We start from the raw sequence: 20,811 nt of genomic DNA, 5'->3' as shown, positions 1-20,811 counted from the left end.
TTAATATGGAGTATGTTTATTAGAGCAGAATGATCTTGGGTGTATCTCTGGAGTCTCCCTTTCAACGTCATGAAAACAACTGATTATCTCCTACATCACAGGATTAGAACTGCAAAAGAAGCCAAACTAGCAAAACGATTCTCTCACTTCATACCCTAATAGCAGTGACTAAAACAAATATATGACATTAACTGCGTTCCTATAAAAGTCTACAAAAAAAGTCTACCTGTTAGATTGTCATGCATAGCCATAAAAGCAGTATTTCTTGCATTGTTCATCCTATATATTCAAAACATGTTTTTCTGGTGTCTGTTTTGCTTGGAACAGAATAAGAGAAATCCATAAAGAATGTTAATAAGAGACGTACATTGAACTCAGAAGTTCTGCTGAACTGAAAAGACAGCATAAAAAAAACTGTTTACAATTTTTCCTGTAAAGTAGCAATTTCCTTCGCAAAGCATACTGATGAAATGATTACACTTACATTTTGTCTTTTCTCACTTTATTTATCCTCTAAAATTTTGAACAAAATGCTATTGCCTGTGGATAGGAGAGACAGCCTTTATCTGCACAATATAAATGTCATCTCGTTTAAAGTATTTTCATTGGACCTTCATGCTACGTGAACTCTTCTAAAAATCAGAAAAACAAGTCATCTCAGGAACTGACACAGCATTTACGGCTATGAGTCCAGGGCTCCATTCTCTCACTCTTAGATCTCTTTGAAAGATCACCACCAGATGCTTGGTCAGATGAACCCCATTTTTCCATAGAGAACTATATAAAAGCTACGATTACAACAAGGTTGCCACATTATTCTTCCAATCACCATCCTGTGCTTCTACTTCTCATTCTTCTGAGAGTGTTCACAGTCTCAAGGCATAGCAGATCGCACTTACCTTTGTAATACACTCTGCAAAATCACCTGCCACTACAATTTCTTCTTTAATACATCTCCAAATATCTCAGTAAACAAGAAAATTTAACTTCCTGATGGTTCCTTCAGATACAAGGCACATGTAATGTACCTTTCTGAATTGTGTGCGCCATAAATAATACTTTCTTATTTAAAAATCTGAATGATTGGTTTCTTATAAATAAATATATATATTTACTTACTAAACAGTTGGCAATAGAGGACCTGTAAGCTTCTCTTCATGGTATCATGTGGTCCTGCTGGTCTGCCAGTTTATTCATGATTCTATCAAGGAAAACAAGAGAAAAAGATCTGTCATTTGGTACAAGACTCGTGCTTTAATGTTACACCTGTTGATTACAAAGTCAGATGAAGCTTCACAGGAAAATTGTATTGATTAGCAAAAGGAAATTGCCTAACTGTGCTTCAGTCTTTTTAGCCACGCTTTCTAACAGCTTGGCAGTGAAGGGTATTGCCACAGACAAAGAAGGGAAAAAAATCTCAAGATATAAAAAATCTGTACACCAACAGTCAGTTCTGTGCAGTGCCTACGACTTGGTAAAATGTTACCCAACCATCTCAGAATCACTCAAGAAGTCCTCAGACAATATTTTGAAATTTTTCACCTCAGTTCAAAAAAACATCATAAAAAATAAGCCCCAGTCAACTGACATTAATCATTCACATTGAGAGGAAAATCAGAAATGCATAAATCAGAAGTGAAAAGCCAACATAGTCCCAAAACACTGTTGTGAGTAACGTCTCACTCAGGTCCCAAAGACAACACAGTATTTAAGCTCTCCATTCTATAAAAGAGCATTTGTTGAAGATTCATAACCAACTTTGAAAGACAGGACACCGAGATCATCCTCTTAAAACTCCTCTTGTGCATGTTAAATAGAATGTGCTATCCTCTAGCTCCCAGTTCAGCATCATTTCTTCTTCCAAACTACTTGGAACATTCCTGAGTCATTTTAACATGTCCTCATGAAAATCTTTCAAAACTTATTACAAATGCAGTCTTGAAGAAAAGATAAAGAAGTCAAACCAATAAATAACACATTGGAATTGAACAAATGCTGACAAGTTTGTGAAAACAGAATTGTGTTTGACATTTGGGTGGAAGCCTTATAAGGATTGTCACTTTTTCTGCCTGTTCTGTAACAAAAGATGCTTGGTATTATGTTATTAGACACAGCAATTTTTAGGTACACAAGCACAATGTTCTCAGATTCTGCCATGCTCACATTTCCATTTAAAAAGAGACCTTAAAACATTGCAGGAACTCACAGAAATTTCAATGTTTTAAGGTGTTTTCTCCTAAGTAAAAGCAATTATTTGTGAATTGTGAATTGATTTACTATTTTTTAAACAGAGTTAGACTCATAATGATGTTTGATCACAAAAACTTGCCGAGGGACTCCTGTTATTCCCCTTAAGATTTACCTAACAGAAAGGCAGACAGAGTAAAAACTAATAGTCTTTATGCCATATTGTTTACTACAACACATTTCAAAATATGCAAAAAGTCTGTGGATTTAGGGTTGCAATTTCAAATTCTTCTTCTTTAACAAAATTTTATTTACATAACTCAAGATTGTTCAGTGCTTGTAAAACTTCTTCTGACATATACTTAAAATCAGAGCACCTGGGAATACGGAATCTACACTGTCAGTGGATTCTCTGCATATATGTTTATTAATATCTTAATGGCGAAAGTATGCTAAACAGACTTTTTGAGCTAGGCAACTGCAATGTGATGTTTTGGGCTGCGAATTATAATTTATTCACGTTTCCCTTCTATCTCCATGTTAATGCTACCCATGGTGTTTAAAAGCATTTTGCTTATAAATTCTGGCATTGTGGTTAAAATAAATGGTATGCTGCTGAATATTTATTTATTTAGATAGGACTCTCAGGGTAATTTACCCCATTCTAAGATGTAGGAAGTAGTGTGCATATGGGGAAAGAAACAAAGACTAGCACTCAATAACTTTCACAGTGTACTTCTAGTGTCTTCTGTTAGTATCTTCTTGACTATATGGCCACAAAATTCTACTTAGAGAACTCGGTAAATTTGTATAAGCCAAATGCTTCAAGGTTCTGAGCATCACTTACGGTTTAAATGTAAATGTGTTGAAAACAGAGCAAACAAACTTTCTATAATTTTGAATACCTCATTTCTTGCGTAAAGGAGATGCATGCAGAACAAGGATTTATCTGACAGATACTGTAAGTTAAGAGAAATTTAATAAGGCTTATTTGTGTATGTTTGGAAGCCAAATCATATCAGTGATGGTTTTCCAAAGACAGAATCTGCTTGCATCCAGTAACACTGCACAAGGTTCAGGCTGATGAACCTCACATTGCAAGCCTGAATCACCAGCTGATGTAAGACCAGGAGACTTGGCATCTTGTTTCAGAGTGAGGAACTGGAGTCTGTTTCATTTCCCCTGCCCAAAAGAAGCACTCTATGCTTGATAAACATTGTTGTACCTTGAGTGTTCGTCCCTCTTCTAATTCTGATCTGAAGAGAAGACAATAAAACTTCACGTAGTCACCGATTTGTGAGTGTGCAATAGATTTTCACATTGCACAGTAATGTTGCCTCTTTCTTCTCCATTCCCAACTCCATCTAGGTTCTATTTCATTTACAACTGCTAGTGAGCTTTACACTAGTTTTAAAGAGCTGCCTGATACAAATCTGTGAGTGGTTCTAGCTAATCTGGAGCCCTTCCTCAAGTTTACCTGTGTATGCAACTTTGCAATTAGCAGCACTGAATTTCACCTGCCAGTTTTCCACCTGAGATAGCAAGTAAGAGCAGAATTATTACTAGAAAACAAACATATACATATTATATATAGCTTCTGAAGTTACCACAGTTTCAATGCTAATATCCATTTCTGCAAATTCCAATCATAGTTAAATAATGGAAAATCTCCCTTCCAACACAAACCATTCTGTGATTCTATGATCTATCTTAGACAAGAGACATTACATACTGAATGGTAGCTGAAGGGGCTCTGGCTCACCAACCCAGACTCTCTAAAGCAACTGAGTGCAGTTTTAGGCACTAAGAGAGATTAGTGGAATTTTGCATACGTGAATGGAAAATGTGGGCACATAGTTCCTGACCTTGAGCTGATTAATGTAAAACCAGAGTATTGCCACCTGTTTTATATAAGCCAACTGTAACTAACAAGGGAAAAATGCACAAACTGTGAGCAGAAACAAAAATGGTAAAGGCAAAAAATACATTTCAAAGCATGCATTAAGCTTTAATAATCCAACATGTATTCTGAGTATATGAGTTTGTACCCATTTTATCTCCACTTTATTCTTTAACTCTCCCTTAGTTTTCTCAGGAGTACTCTTCACCAAAATAATACTTTTAAAACATATTGTGCTTCAATATTTGATGAGCCATTTGCAGTATTTGAAGGAGTTATCTGTTACAAATAGGTTGGATCTTTGATTAAGACTTAGAAAAAAAATTAGAACTCAACTTTGAAGATAAGCTTCTTTTCCTAGGTTCATAGTTAGGTCTCTAAATACACGGATGTATTCCCAATTACTGTTAAGACTCAATGGCTCTCCTCTGAAGACTAGGAAATACTGAAAAAATTGTAATGGAAAGAGGAGAAAGGTGAAAGGTGAAAGACACAGCAGTTACATCCCATGAAGCACACAAACTTGTTTCGTTTTTCTGGCTGTCTTTTCTACATTATGGATTGTTCTGGAAAGAAGAAAAAGCTGCATCACTGACAATTTTCAGCTGAACTATTCCTGGTTCTGCAGAAAATAAAAGAGAAAAACAAGACACACTCAGAGTACCTCATTTCCAATTATTGTTGATGAATCCTCCATCAACGAAACTCAGCCTTGACACTTTTAGTATTGTCCTATGGGGTTTTACAAGATAGCAATGGCTCTTTACTTAAAACTCACAGAGGTGTGATTTCCTCATGAATTAACTGCCTCTTGGAAAGGGTACTTGAATGGTGATCAGATGTCTCCCAGCAAAAAGGAAAAACTAATTTCTCCACCTCACTGCTTAGTTGAAGTGTTCTTGTTGCATCACATGCTGAAATCGCAACAGCCTGGCAAAGCCTATGATCCTGATTATGAGGTGGACTTTCACAACCAATGGGAAACCACACAAGTTCACTCAATATTGTAAGCTTGACACAGCTTTAATTCTAACACCAAGATCTTCACTCACTGCTTCCCCCTCATTAGCCACTCTGAGTATTCAAGCATGCCTCTTAACAGGAAGCAGGTGTTCTTTTCTCGACTACACAAGGCTGATATAGAGCTTTGTGTTTTCATGTTTGTGTGATTTGCTTCTTAATTCAGTGGCCTATTTCTACAGTCCAGCTGTTATTTTGCAAAATTGATATCCCCAAAACCTTCAGGGGATGCTAATAGAAGGATGATTAACTTGCAGCACTAAGATTCCTTCGAGCGAGAATTCTATGTTCTTGTTCAGCATGTGCCATATTGTCCAGTGTGATTTATTTCTCTTAGCTTGGAACACGCAAACCATAGTTACCATCTTTCTTCATAACATTCTGAGTGTGGTTACTTTGATATTTATGTTCCCTCTATACTTAGATCTTTAGCACTCTCTGGAATGGATTCCTTTTTGCAGAGTAAAGAACAAATCATGTCTTCTTCCACAGTTATCCTCAAAGGTGCATACCCTTTGCTTTCCTAAGACTCCAAAGAGTCATATCTACCCTCAGGATACCTCAGCTGCACAAAATCAGCCTTGTTGACATTGCGTAGACCTGTCATACATGAATAAGGATTAGTCATGTAGAAGCTGAAATAATCACTATCATGAAAAATACACAGAGGAAGCAGTGTTTATACAGAAGAAAATCTGACAGCAACTGTTCCCTCATCCCCAGTTTCCCTACTTCACCATTAACTTTTGAAATACCAGTTCTCCCTCTGCTGTCTAACAGTAGTTCAAATGGCTGCATCCTCCAGCTCCCTCCATGAACACAGAGAAGTCCTGGGCTAGATGATCTCTTACAAGCTACTGTCATTAGCGTGGTGAGAGGAGCACATCAGCAGTTAATTCGCTTATCTTTATCAACTTCCTTTATCCACGTGTCAAAGCTGGTACATGTCAATGAAAGGGAGAGGCAGAAGAGGCTTTGTATTCCTTGCAACAAAAATAGAGGCACAAAACACTTTGTGTCCTGGTGACCATGGCCAAGGGAAGAACTTACTCTGAAGAGGGCAGGTAACATTGCTTTTGCCTCCGACTGTCTAGTGCCTTGGCATCTGTGGTCACATTATGAGCAGTCCCTGGAATAGCCAAGGGTGAGTGCTGAAAGGGTCAGAAAAAAAAACAACAACCCAGATGAAAAATAACAGAGTGTAAATGAAAAGTCATTTGATGTGAGACTTCCTGGCTTTGAAGTGTGCATGCCCTCTAGTAATGTCAAGCCCCATGACCTTTTTGGAAAAGCTGTGACAGACAGGGCTTCTCTACAGGCTGATTATAACTGACATGAGTTCTTCTGAAGGACATCAAAAGAACTACAAAGCACTCTAGCTCTTGAATGTCCTTTACACTCCATCAGTTATGCGAGGGACTTAATTTCTTAATTTTGCTCTTCATTAGCTACTGTTAGCAAATAATTTTGAAAGTAGCTTCAGTGGGAGAGAGGCCTGACCAGCAATTATTCTGGTTGCTTCTTGTTCCCATGGGTGCACAGACATGTGTCTGTCTGTCTGCCCACTTGGAGATTAAGAAGTTTAAGAATAAGCCTCTCCCCTCCAACACTCATCTCTGTGGAGCTCTGAGAAGCTAGCATATTTATAAGAATCAATCTGTCTTAGCAGCTACAAGGATGATTAGAATTTGATCATTAGCACACATCAGGAGTGGAGAGAAGACCCTTGCATGAATTCTAAAGATTCCATATGGTTGAAATTGGATCCAGTAGCATTTATAAAGTAGAAGTTCCTTTGCAACATTTTCTCCTACACTGTTACTTAAGCCATACACTACTTACGAGTTAGATCTTATTTTATTGCACTTACACCATACATAACTCTACTTTCCCACTGTTGTCAATTAGCTCTAAATGGATTAAACATCTGGTTACTGTTATCAAGTCCCAGAGGACATTGCCAATTTTCTGCAACAACCTAACATTAGATTGTGACACTGAGGTCATTTTAAGGAATTACAGCATGCCGTTAGATACTCTGATTTTACAACCAATATTCCACAGATGGCTTTCTGGATGCCTACTGTACTTCCACTGCTTACAAAGGTGTTTTTTTTTTCCAGTCATAGTATCACAGTGCTATTTTCTAGATGCAGGAAATGACTTCTGCCACTCGAGTTACATGAAAATCTCTATTATCTGCTAATGGGACACATAACTGAGTCACTCAAGTCTCTTTCAGGAAACCTTGCATATAAAAGTATGTGCTCTGTGCATTTACTTCCACTGGAAAGCTAACAATGGTAAGTCGAGGTCCAGCTACAAAAATATTTCCCTTATAGTTTTTTCTTTCCAGCTACTAATAGACATTTGAAACTAGTCCTTGATGTTGAAATTTTACGGAACAGCTTGAAACACGCTATTTTTGCCAACTGTTTGAAGGAAAAGATTCCATCTTCTCTGAGTTTGGAGGAGGAGCATCTTTCATGCTTTCATGTTGCAACATAAAAAAAAAAAAAAAAAAAAAAAAGTGAAACAGCTGGGTCAAGAGTTATACCAAAATAGCTCTTAGTGAAAAGAACCTCTCACTGTCCTCTTGAAAAGATATAATTTTTTTTCCTAATGACGTATGATGGATTTAAGTCTAAGTGGTGTAATCTTTCATTTTTTCTTTATGGATCGTATGAGACCCAAAACAACAAAAAATATTTTAATATTATTTCAACATATAAACACAACAGTCTCATGCAGCACTATGCCTAAGAAGCACTCAGCAGTGTAAACTATCTGCCTTTTGATATGAAAATTTTATAACCATTGCAAGCTCTCCTGCTAGAAGTATTTCTCTGCACACAATGCTACCCCAGAGTAGATTCTCCTAAGCAACCCCCTGCGACTTTGTGAGATATCTTGTAACTTCTAGGAAAAGAAAGAAAATATAGCTCCTTTTTTTTCCTTCTCACTAGAAACAGGTAAAAAGCAGAACCCAGTTACATTTCAAGATCGATCTTGTGCTGGTATACTTTCCCAGGAGGATCTTCCACAGCATCTCGCCTGCCTTGCGGTGCCCACAGTGTGGATGCTGACATCTTACTTACACATCCCGGCTTCCTGGCTTCCCTAAAGCCCAGCTCCCGTGGCCTGGTTTAAATGCCTGTGTTGAGACTAACTCATCCTTTACACGGGGCTGTTTCTGTTTGTTGAGTTTCAGAGATCTGAGGGTCTACCCTTGATTCCAGCTTTGAAACATTAAAAATGATGATTTCAACATCTAGAATCACAGAATCATAGAATCATCATGGTTGGAAAAGACCTTCAAGATCATGCAGTGCAACCATCCACCTACCACCACTATAACCCCACTAAACCAAGTCCCTTAGTACCACACCTGAATGTTTCTTGAACACAAAGGAGTCACACTAAGAGCTTTCTACAGCTGCAGGAATCTCAAGGTTATGGGGTTAACTTCTCTGCAGCAGTGTTAAACTGTTCCCTTGTTCCTATTGTGTAGGATACACAATAAAAAAGACTTAATGTAGGGAACAAGCAAACAAATAGCTGTGTGTGCTCCATAATAAACACTGGAGAAAAAGGGTACACCTTTGTGAAGCTGCTAAAATCAGGCCTTTCACATTATTCTGCTTGATTAAATGTAAATACTTCAAGTAGGAAAAGGAAAAAGGGTGCAAAAGAGAAGATACTATTTTACAACAAGGTGCTGTATTACAGAGATTTGTTGATTGGGTCAGATTTTCAGGAAAGGAAATCATCAACTGTAAACAAAGAGGAGCATGCTGCCCTGCACATCTGATGTCTAGGCCACGATCAGAAAGGTGCTTGAGCATTAAAGATGCAAGCAGGCATCTTACTCTCAAAACTACTGGTACCGTAGCACTGAAAGCACTGCTGTTACATCAGCTGTAGATGACTTCGAAGAAAATCAGATGGAAACAGCTCAGTCTAACATTCTAAATGCAAGATCATCCATTCCTCTGGCAAGGAATACTATTATCCAGCTAAACAAATACATCACAAAGGAGGCTCAAAACTCAGCAGCACCATTACCTGCTTTACAGCGACATTGCAGCAAGAAAGTGCCTATAACTGTTTTTATAAAATCTCGTACTATGCTTTGGCTGTGAAAACTTCTATTCAGGGTGCCTCTCTTTTACAAACATTCATCAAACGCTGTAAAGACTGAGGGGTTACAGGATACAGAAAAGGGAGAAGTTCATGATTGACTAGTTAAGTTTTGGCCCATCTCTAGGGGAATTCCAGCTGACCTGACATAGAATAAGTCTAGATGAGCCCAGCCCACGACCCACATATTCTGTATTGTCACCAGACTTCTCGTCTAAATCTGTAAAGCACAGAGGAAATAACCAACACTGAAGGACACCAATACAATACTCTTTCTGATTCCACCAGCTGGTGAATCCAATTCACAAAAACAGGGTTTTTTTGAAAACTGAAGTTCGGAAAGGATAAAGAGCTTTGAACCAGGTGCTGGTGCTCCACCAACATATATTCAATGTATTCTTTCGAATCAAACACGATCACATAATTAAGACATACATAAACACACAATACATAAACAAATAAAAAGCAATTGCAATTTTGAATTCAACGTTTGTGTTAGGTTTTCTGTGTATATGGTTAATGGTGGCTATATTCTCTGCTTCTTTCCTTTTTCCCTTATTTATACCAGTATGCTCATTCACTGACAAAAGAGGAAAGAAAATGGAAAAAAATGAATAAACATATATATGGTATTTTCTCTCTTCCTCTCTTTTTTTTTATTCCTGTGAAAATTAAATTTCCCATCAAAGTATGTATTTAAAAATAAGAATACTTCCATGCTAGCTTCGCATGGAATGTTTTGTACCATTTCTAATCATTATTTATAAGTATGGCACAAGGATCTAATTTCACAATGACAGGGTATAATAGACACATACAAGTACCTAAAATTGAAAGAAACATTTGATTATATTTGAAAAAGAAAAACCAGCCCACAAACCCATGGTGGGAAAGCATAACTACCTTTTTAATTCTTAGCAGTTCAGTTTCAAAAATGCATTAATACATTTAACAGTAACCCGTACTGCTGATTTTTTAACCAATACAGAGCATAAATTTAAAACAGCACAGTCTGTAATGAATTTCTAATAATAATATTGGTACAATAAACAAACATGAAAGGTGCATTTTTGAGGATGTGTGTGTGTCTTGTCAGATCCTTTTGTCCCACAACCTGATAAAATACTGAAATGTTTGCTGGTTTCTTTTGAACAGCCATTTTAGAGCACACATTCATCTTGGAATAATGTCTATCATTTCAAAGCCTGCCTGAAGTAGCTTCTTGTATGAAATTATAATAATTCATGCTCTAAGAATAGAGAAATCTTTGGAAAATTTGGATGGATGGATACATAAAAGCAGATGCACAATTATATGCCATGGAAAGTAAGCTTATGTCTTGACCTACGTCTCCCTGGTTAAACCTTCTTTTAACAGAGTCATTTACCACCTCTCCTATAATCAGACATTCAATATGGTAAGAAGAGAAAGCAGATAAAGTGAGCTCTGAAATATGACTGCTCTGCTCTGGGGAACTGATCAGCATACAGCAGAAAGTAGAAGAGAACACTAGCTCAGACTTGACATTACATCTGAGAGTTTATTATGACTATGTCTAGTTCAAGGGACATCGCTTATTTATCCTCAACCTTCAGCCCCCAGGGTTTGATGTCAAAGGAAGAAGTAGCCTCAGAAAGAATAGGGGACTACCAATCAGTGACCCAGTCATAAATAGCAGCCGCTCTAAAAGAAGAATATTTTGCATGCCATTTTGACACTGGAGGAGAAAATAAAACTGATGAAAATTTAACATGGGATCAAGCAAAAATACAGCCCATAAAAATTTTAAACTGGGAGGGAGGTGGCAGGAAATAGGCTCATGGTAACTTCCAAGTTATTCATTTTCATCTATGCAAGGTTATTGTGGTGCAAACCCTGCATTTTATTTGAAAATGCATGTAGCCCTGCCTGGTTCAATAGGAAGAGTTTACAGGAAAATTAAATGTCAGAGCTGTGCAGCTTATTGGTTTTGCTCAATGTAAATTCACTTTTTATGCAACTCTGAATAATAATGCCCTGCTCTGTGTCAACATGATGAATTAACTTCAGTGGCTTTGGATGGGGGAGTGAAGGAAAGAGAAGGAGAGATAGGGGCACTTCCAGTGCTAACCTGGCACTGATAACGGCACTGTCTGGGATTTAGCTCTACATGACAGGTCTGGAGCTTTAGAGAGGATTTAGCACACTGATCATTACATGTCTTATTTTTTTCCCTTTTGTGTTACTCAGCTAGCAAGACTGCTATTGGCTAACCAGCTCATTTTCCTTCCTTCACTGGGCTTGAACACTGGCACAGACAGACGTGCAGGTAAGCCACAAGGAAATGCAAATAAAAGAATATGGGAAATCTCAAATAGCAGCATCTGAAAACATGTCATATTGTCAAGTAAGATTACGTACAGATGCACAATTTATTTTAATAGCTTAGTAAAAACTCTCATTTACTGCCCAGAAATGTGATGTTTTTCCTCAGACAAAACCTACTGACCCTATAGGAAGCTTTGCTTCAAGACACCCCTGCACTTGTCCCAGGATTTGTAGATCAGTACAAGCAAAGAGCACTGCTTTAAAAAGGCTGGTTTGTCATTTTTTGGGTTGTGTTGGTTTGTTGTTTTTTTTTTAATAGAGGTAAGAAACAGCATGGATAGGAAAAGAATAAGAATTGCTGTGACTGCACATTTGAGAGGTGGATTTAATAAAGATCTGGATGAATGATTTAACTCAGCTAAAATGCAGTAAGAACAGTTTCAGGTGTATCAAATATTCTTCTTATATCATAAATAAGATAACCTAAGCCATATTCAGAGTGGCCAAGCCTCAACCCAGAGTAATTCCAGAGACATTGCCATAGTGTGATGTGATTAAAGAGGCCTTTGAATACCTTTTGTAAAGCAGAGAGAAGCACAGAAGAGAATCTGGTGGACACTGGATTCTTACAGCGGCATTTTTGTGAGTACAGGATTGAGTGAGACTCACCATTAATACTGAAAGGTAATGGAGCCTAACACACATTCATGCATATGAAAACTGTCTCTTTATCTTCCTGTCCCTATTTTCCTATTAAAGAAAAGTCTGCTGTGATGTAAGCTCAGCCCTGCAGGAACGGAGGATGGGAGGTGCCCAGCCACAGGTTCATTGTACAGCACGGACCCACCCAGCTGAGCTCTGAGGCAGCCCAGGGATGTAATGAAGGATTTTTTCAAAGAAAATTGCAGCTTCTCTGTGGCTTCAGGAGCCCTTGCTCCAGCACTTCTACCCTGGCAGCTGGAAAAGATGGGAATCAATAAGAAGCACTAAGAGCCCTTTTAGTCCATCTGTCCCCGCAGAGCAAAAGTCAGCACTGGCTCTGGTCTGTCCATGCAGTGACACGCTAAACAATAAACTCACACACTTTGGGTTTTGCCAACAGTATTCCAGCCTCATTCAGTGTAAGAACAGGAATTGGTCATGCACGTCCACTGAGTCAAAGTCAGACCAAGAAGGAACCTGCTGCATGCTGCATCCCTGCCTTGCCATTAGCAGACAACCCAAAGTGCAAGGTAATGGCTGGGAGAGTAAATCCTTCTCATGTTGAAAGCTGCCCTGGGGTGCCTCAGTGCACAATGCCAGGGAAGAACAACCACCAAACTGTGTACTGGCAGTCATTAATTGCGCCTTCCTTGTTTGCTAAGAGCAGGGCAGGGAACACCTGTGCTCTGCTCTGTGCAATCACAGAGCAATTCTTACTGACTCCAGAACAAAGGAAGTGCAACCAAATGCTGTTCCTGGGAAATCGAGGCACAAACATCTCAAGTTGGACGCCTAAATTAAATGTCCCTTATTAACATTACATTGCTTTGTTGTATTTTCCCCAGTGTATAATGTCATTTCACCTTATTGGTATATTGTGAAAATAAATTCATTAATATTTGCAAAGTACTCAGATGCTGCAATAATGAGAGTCAGAGAAGTGCTCCCCAGGAAATTAATAACTGCGGCTTCAGAGCGAGATGTGAGTGATGTGCAGTTATGGGAGGAAGGGGTAACATAATGAACTACTAAGATAAAATAAAATATTGATTCATCTGTGCAGTGTTGACTGAAATCTTTCCTTATTTAAGACAGCTTTGCTTTTCAGCCTTAATAGGCTTTTAAATGTTAACTTTCACAGTTATAAAAAAGCTAAATAAGAACAAAAGACCTGTACCACAGAAGCTTACAGACATCCACTGAGTCCTCTAGAGAACTGTGAGCAAATAGTACAGGAAGATCAGCAAGAGCTCAATGTCCTCTGTGTGGGACTGGCACAAAGGAGAGGCAGGTGAAAGCTCAGGCAGGACAGATCATAGGGCCTTTCTTCAGATGGGGAACACTCAGGTGTGGAAATCTGTTTTCTACTTTAAGTACTAGGGAAGATAAAGTCTAATGGTGAGAGGCTAGAGAAGATCTCTAAGACCACCTAGTCCAACCACCAACCCACCCTCACCATGCCCACTGACCACGACCCTCAGTGCCACATCCACACGGTTCTTCAACACCTCCAGGGACGGTGACTGCACCACCTCCCTGGGCAGCCTGTGCCACTGCCTCACTGCTCTTTCTCAGAAGAGATTTTTCCTAATATCCAACCTGAACCTCCCCTGGAACAACTTGAGGCCGTTACTTCTCACCCTATTGCTGATACCTGGGAGAAGAGGGCAACCCCCACCTCACCACAGCCTCCTTTCAGGCAGCTGTAGAGAGCAATCAGGTCTCCCCTGAGCCTCCTCTTCTCCAGACTGAACCATCCCAGCTCCCTCAGCTGCTCTCACAGCTCTGTCACCCTTTTCTGGACATGCTCCAGGACCTCAATGCCTTTCAGCAGTGAGGAGCCCAACACTGAACACAGTACTTGAGGTGCAAATCCAGATTCTTCTTTCTGAGCCCTGTCAACCTTCCTTTTTCCTGCACAGTGCCACAACCCTCATTCCCAGTCCCAGCCACTCCCCTCAGCATCTCCTCTCTGTGCCTCACCATTTTATTGCCACTTGTTCACCTCTTTGCCCCATTCCCACTGTATCTTACATGGGGTCCATATCCCAGCCCTGTCCTTTCTTCCTTCCTAATGTCAGTACCTGAGTCAGCCACCTGGATCATGTTCACAACTTCTGCATTTTGGTCTGCTGACAAAATCCTAAGAGAGCTGAGCTGCAAAACTTAAAAAGAAACTGTATGTGGACAAGGACTTTTCATGCCAAAATGCAGACCAATCTGGCAAAATTCCATTAAAACGCAAAAAACCTTTAACCTTGACTTTTCTCAATAAACCCCTCCAGTCCTTGTCTTACACTCTTCATTCTCCGTGAAAAATTTCAGTTTCCTGATCTGTGATATGGAAGGCCCACAAAATAATGAAAGGCACCTAACTTCATGATTCTTTTTTCCCTGTATTCTTTCTTTCTTCAGAGATAGCTGAACTACTTTTGCCAAAATTAAAAAAATAAAAAAAAAAAAAATTACAGAAATTGAAGTATTGTAGGCTGGAAAATTTCAGTTTGACTGGTACCAATGAAATTTTACTGTATCAGGTGAACTTTAACAGCCTTAAGGTCAACAGTGTCCTTCTCTACATTGTTCTGCATTTGGGGAGACTCCGACCCATCGAATCGTACCAGAAATTTGAATCTATTCACAGAAGCAATCAAACCATCTAATCGGGGATATCCTGTAGAGAGATGTGTGTGATACTTCATATACTTCCTTCCAACTTATGCAAGCAAAACTTCTGCTTTTGTTTTAACCATATACATGGAGGTGTACTATGATTGACAGAATGTATCATCACAGACTTCTTCAACTTCATTCATACTGAAAGATGTGAATGCAAATCTTTAACTAAAAATTATTTAAAGAGATTATCTAAAATAGACTCAATAGCTTATGGGATACTTTTGCAACAAATGCATTAATTGTATGCAAACTGAATTAAGTCTTTTATTAGCATGTAATTGGAGGAAACATTAATACATTATTTTAATTTGAAAAAATCATAAGTTAGAAGCTCTGAAGCAGAAAGCTGCATAATCAGAGTTTTAACATTAAGACTTCATTGTAAAGATGAATGCATATAATGAACTCAGAAAAATAAAAATCTAAGTGTCTGATCCCTTCCTTGTTTCTTGTACATCTGCATTGGAGTTCACCTATTGTCAGTCAACTAGCTAATCATCAGCTTTTGTTTGGTGTGCTTGTGTTTTTACTCAGAGAGGCTGATCTGTGAAGACATCTGTTATTTGATGGATGATAGGCCATCCCAAGCCTCAAAGCCCTGCAAGGCGTTCCTGAAGAAGCAGGAGCAGCAGATACATCTGTTCCCACCAGGTAGGATAACAACGGAGTTTACTGTGACACAGCAGAAAAAAACTCCTTCCCTTGTTTTTCACCAAAATGCTAAAGCAGGCATGCAATGATGCAAACAAAGAGCAATTCCAGTATAGTTTTTTAAGGCTGGGAAGGAGACTGACATACTCTAAACTATTTAAGTTTTCTTGAGAAAACAGAACATCTCGTGCTGAACAACAGTGGAATTTGTCATCATGATCGCAACCTACTGGATCTGTAAGCCAGGTGCGCTCACAAAAAGCAGGAAAACATTGAATCTGGTGATCTGTTGGTGGTACAAGTCTGTAGTTGACATTAGAGGACATTGCAAATGTTTTATAATTCACATATAAAGAAAAATTTGTGTTGCTGCTCCCCAGTAACTTACCTGAACAACCCAGTTCTATATACAATCCACTTAAAATTCCACTTCTGCATTACCCATGGATCAATCACAATACTGAGTAATCCTTCCCACTATGAATTCTGGGCAAAAAAAAACCAAACAGACCATACCTTTATCTTCAGATTGCCTAAGTAACTTTGCACAAAGAAGCTGCATTCTGAAAGCCTTCATCTTGTAATTAGACTCTGGAAAGGCATTAGCCTAGAACTGCAAGTTCACAGAGTTCAGTTATTTCGCACTACAGTACCAACTACTCATCTATTTTGGTGAGGCATTGGAGCAGGCTGCCCAGGTATCCAGGTTGTGCAGTCACTGTCCCTGGAGGTATTCAAGAACTGTGTGGATGTGGCACTGAGGGACGTGGTCAGTGGGCATGGTGGAGGTGGGCTGGTGCTTGGAATAGATTTTAGTGGTCTTTTTCAACCTTACGATTCTGTGATTCTATGATGATTTTATTAAGAATTATTGCCTAAACATGAGGGTTGTTGGTTCCTTTTCGCTTGTTTCTTACTGCTTCAGCTCACATGTCTGGAATACTGCAGAGACGGACTTGATCCATGTTGCCCCATTGCTTGGTGAGTCATTAGCAGACATGCAAAATGGAAGTGTGATGCGCAATGTTGACACTTTCTGCATATAATAGAGAGAGGCTCAGCAACATCCCATTTTTTTTAAGATCTAAGATTTTTTCACCCTCTGCTTAGATGAGAAATCAATCTTTCAATTCTTAGAAAAATAAGGCTCTATCCTTTAGTTTGGTGGTTGTTATACATCTGCTTAGTTACCTACAACCTAGCTACATAGTGTAACAACCAGCTTCTTTCACTGCCCTGCTAAAGCTATTCCATATTGTATAAATAATGAACACATTGATACAGCAAGGGCTTGAACCTGAGTCTCCTGCATGTAATGTGAGTGCTCAGTCCAGTAGGTGACAGGGCCAGTTTCTCTGACTCTCTCTGGCTAATGAACATTGAATTATTTATCTGAAGTAAAACAGTTCTAGCAGGAGAAATTGAGAGGCACAGACTTATTCCATAGCCTATAATTCACATGAAAATAATAAACCAACAGACATAGCTTTTAAACTCAAGCAGTTATTTCCTCATTCTCTTTCTTGACTCGGGGAAATATTTATGAGACCTCCGGATGACATTAAACTAAAATTATCTGTTAAAAATTGATGCACATTTTGTCAAGGAGAGTAACCATAGGCCCCAACATGCAAAGTATCTGAACAAATTGCAAGACTTTTGTATGGGCAGTAGGTGGTCTTCAGTAAGTTTGAAAAAAGATTGTGGTTGCTGTAGATGACTGGCAAGTGCTTCCAAAGCACCCATGGTGGAGAAGCGATTTCAGGCAATGCCACAGCATGCTCTGACCTTGGCACACACCTTGAAGGAGCATCTCAAATGAATGTGGAGTCCCAGTTTCAACACGTGCATGGCAGGGTTTCCAATAGCTGAATGATAGAAACAGCTACTTCTAGATACTATCTACACATAAAGAAGTATCACCCCAAGGAGCCAAAAGCTTGCAATCCCAGCCAAGACAGACACACTAAATATCAGTGTTGTATCTACACGGTCTTTTGCAGATAAAAGCAAAACACGTTCTGCTGAAGATGAGAGACAGCTGAAGGTAAAAGCCACACAGTGGGATGCCGTGCTCCAGGGAATAAATCTAGTTTGTTATCAGAGCTTACTGGATCAAGCACAGCTGAGACAGCCACATGGCTTCCCAGACAAGGCTGTGTTTTTGGGGCAGTCAGAAGCAGAGTAAGTTCAGGTGGGTCTGCAACAGGCCATCAAAGGACAATCACTAGGCAGAAATTCCTACTTCAGGCAAAGAATACCTCTCTCTGAAATACAAAATAATAGATCTTTGTGGAAAAAGACAGAACCTAGAAGAAGTGCATTATACTGTATGACATGAAAAGCTCAACAGATGAAGAAGAAAATCCTGGAAATGAAATAGTAACAAAACAGTAATAGTAGACAATACAGTACATCACACATTAGTTTTCAAGCAAAACTGCAAATATTTTTGACCTCAGCAATGGATTTCTTCTCTGCCAAAGCAGGAACCAAGCACATTAGTTCTTGCTTCACAGAACACTGGGGTGTCTGTAGGAATTATTATCAAGCTTAACAGTGGAGCTGAGGCAAAGCTCATCTCCCCTTAGTTACATAAAACTTTGGAATCTCATCTGAGCTTGTTGCATAAGCTCCTTTTTAATCAATGCAAAAAGATAGGGCATGCTAGGTAATAGCTGATCCTGACTTAACACAGTTGGGAGGAAGCACTGTCTGAAAATAGGGTGTCCGCCTCCCTGTGGGCGCCCATCTTCCCATGATAATTACATGGGAAGTCTAGGGGCCTTGCTCTAAGTGAGCAGGCCTTTCTTGGAGAACAGACTTTGTGAAATACATTTCAGCCCAATTAGTTCCAAATCAAATCTAGGGATTTAAGTAGAATCAGAATTCAAATCAAGTCTTCCAGAGCTTTTGAATTCCTACTCTTGAGCGTTGCAGAGGAACATACAGATGAGACTTCTCCCTAGAGCAGCTGCATGTAAAATATGATACTCATGCCATGATACAGCATTACCAAAGAGATGCTGGTATAACAGTAGTTCAAAGCTAAAGGTGATGAAACAGCTGGAGAGATTATGTACAAGGAACAATTTTAATAGTATATGAAGTATAGAGATGGTAGAAATCAAGATAAATTAGGAGAAATAAAATATAGGGAGAATAACATAAAGGGTTTCACAGTACTCGGATGCATTCTGTTATGGAACAGTCTTCCAAGAGAAGTGGAGGAAGCAAGTCCTGACCTTTATAAATTAGACAGGCAGAACATTTGGAAATACATGATCAGACTGAGTAATTTCATAGGAATTTTGTGCTTGAATAGACCATATCTCTCACTAGCGTCCACAGTCCTATTTTCCTACAGCCAGTTCAGTATGGCACTTTCTTTTCAGTCCATAGAAAATACTGAAACCTGGAGACACAATTTGAAATTGCAAGCGATCAAGTAGCATATCTCACCGTACAATTTATTACCCATCCTTTTCATGGCCTTTGCCATGCCCTTTAGTGCCACACTGATTTACCACACTGTTCTACTTAATTATCTCCAGTGCTTTATTTCAGAAGTGATGCTATTCTTAGCTGTTTCTTTATTGTTAGCATAGCATTCAGAGAGATCATGCTATTGCCTGTTTTGAAGTTGTAATTTAGAAAAAAGGACATTTCAAGTATTTGGGGAACAAGATTCAGGTGTGCATTACAAAAAGCTAACTCCAAGATCTGTTTACAACAACCAGGCTTGAGGAAAGAAAATAAAGCTAACAAGCAGCTTGTTCCTTTTGGAAGGCACCAAGATTAATGTGACAGTGAGGCAAGACAAGATTTGGGTACTTGAGAAATTAATGACTGCTCAGAGTCTTTAACTCAGCTATAACGCAGAGCAAGGATGCTCTCACCTATCTCTTCTGGGAACACAGCATGGAATGGGTAAGGATATGATGTGAACTGATTGTGAACATACCCAATGTGGAAATCAGAAGACAGTCGCTAATCAGCAGAGATTTCAGACTGCAGTAGTAGAATAAAAAATCTTTAGTTCTTAAAATGGAGCTCAGCGGGTCTACGAAGGGGTCACTGATGCGTCAGCTGAGACAAAAGGGAACTGGATTCTGGGCCTGCGTTCCTCTGGCCATGGGAAGGCTATTCTATTAAGTCCAGTCCAGAAAGAAGAATAACAATGATCTGTGATTTTTATTTGCATTCTTACATAACAGTGCTTCACAGCATGAGTGAAAGCCAAGTAAAAAACAACAAGAATTAAAATGATTTGAAAAGATACCTGGAAAAGCTGTATCTAAAGAGCAGAATGAAGTATCTAACACTTATTAATAAAAGCAATTTGTACCTTCAACGAGACAGAGATTCCTGCAATGCAAAGTGACTGCTGACAACAGGATGTAGGCTCCTGTGATGTTTGCTTTCAAGTATCCTACCCACAACTGAAATCAAAGTCTCAGTCCTAATATAATACTTGAATAGCCTCCCCGGTAGGTACTCTGTTCACGCTTAAAAGTCAGCACTTGTCAAAATACAACAAAACATTTCTACCAGGTGAGAAAGATTTGTTCTAACTTGAATACTGGGCATGTGCTGACAACTGAACAAAAGCTGCTTGTTTACCACTGGACAATATTTAAGAAAGGGTACCCAAGGTAAGGGCATGGGTGTTTGTGCATGAGAGAGAATAGATTATGTTGCTAACAACAAAACCACTTTGAGGGAACACTTATTTTTGCCTCCTTCCATTCATGGAAATTCAAAATTCATGGAAAATATAATGCTATTTCTTAGATCTTTTCTCATTCCTATATTCTTTATTTTTTTTGTGCCAATTGCTGCTCCTATCCAACAGGAAAGTGTCAGTGTCAAGAATGAGAGACATGGTGTAACAGCAAATAAAAGTTAATTACCGTGGAAATTCAACTCCAGCACTTTAATTAAAGCCTGACAAATGTATCATGGACCCCAGGCACCAGTATGGAGTACACCCATTAGAGAGATTACTCCTCTTTCTATGGCCTCCCATGCTAACACAAAAGAAGTATCAATCATGCTAGAAAATGGCTTTTCCAAATCCAAGATGCCAGGAATTATTCTATTACCTTTCTTGCAGAGAATTTTCAGAGTTGTTGAGAGGGATTTTTATGCAAGAAGACAGCATGTTAGCGTAAATTTTTGCTTAATTGCTAGGTTAATGTTAAATTGCAGCTCTTCTTTAAGGA

The 20,811-nt window shown here is 39.0% G+C and overlaps 1 protein-coding gene across 7 annotated transcripts in view; it reads right to left on the bottom strand.

The window, feature by feature from the left end:
• Positions 1-20,811, bottom strand: part of TMEM108 (transmembrane protein 108) — a 235,736-nt gene that overhangs the window by 79,869 nt on the left and 135,056 nt on the right. For all 7 annotated transcript variants that reach the window (XM_085226471.1, XM_085226475.1, XM_085226476.1 and 4 more), the window contains one exon: positions 1,120-1,201. In XM_085226471.1, the coding sequence (XP_085082597.1) occupies positions 1,120-1,159 (40 nt within the window). In that variant the 5' untranslated portion in view covers positions 1,160-1,201. The remainder of the gene's footprint in view (positions 1-1,119; positions 1,202-20,811) is intronic.

The sequence above is a fragment of the Meleagris gallopavo genome, chromosome 6 (assembly GCF_905368555.1).
Source record: "Meleagris gallopavo chromosome 6, MGAL_WU_HG_1.1, whole genome shotgun sequence".
NCBI classification, from domain to species: domain Eukaryota; kingdom Metazoa; phylum Chordata; class Aves; order Galliformes; family Phasianidae; genus Meleagris; species Meleagris gallopavo.
The sequence above is the reverse complement of the archived record's forward strand: the minus strand, read 5'-3'. Positions and strand labels throughout refer to the sequence as shown.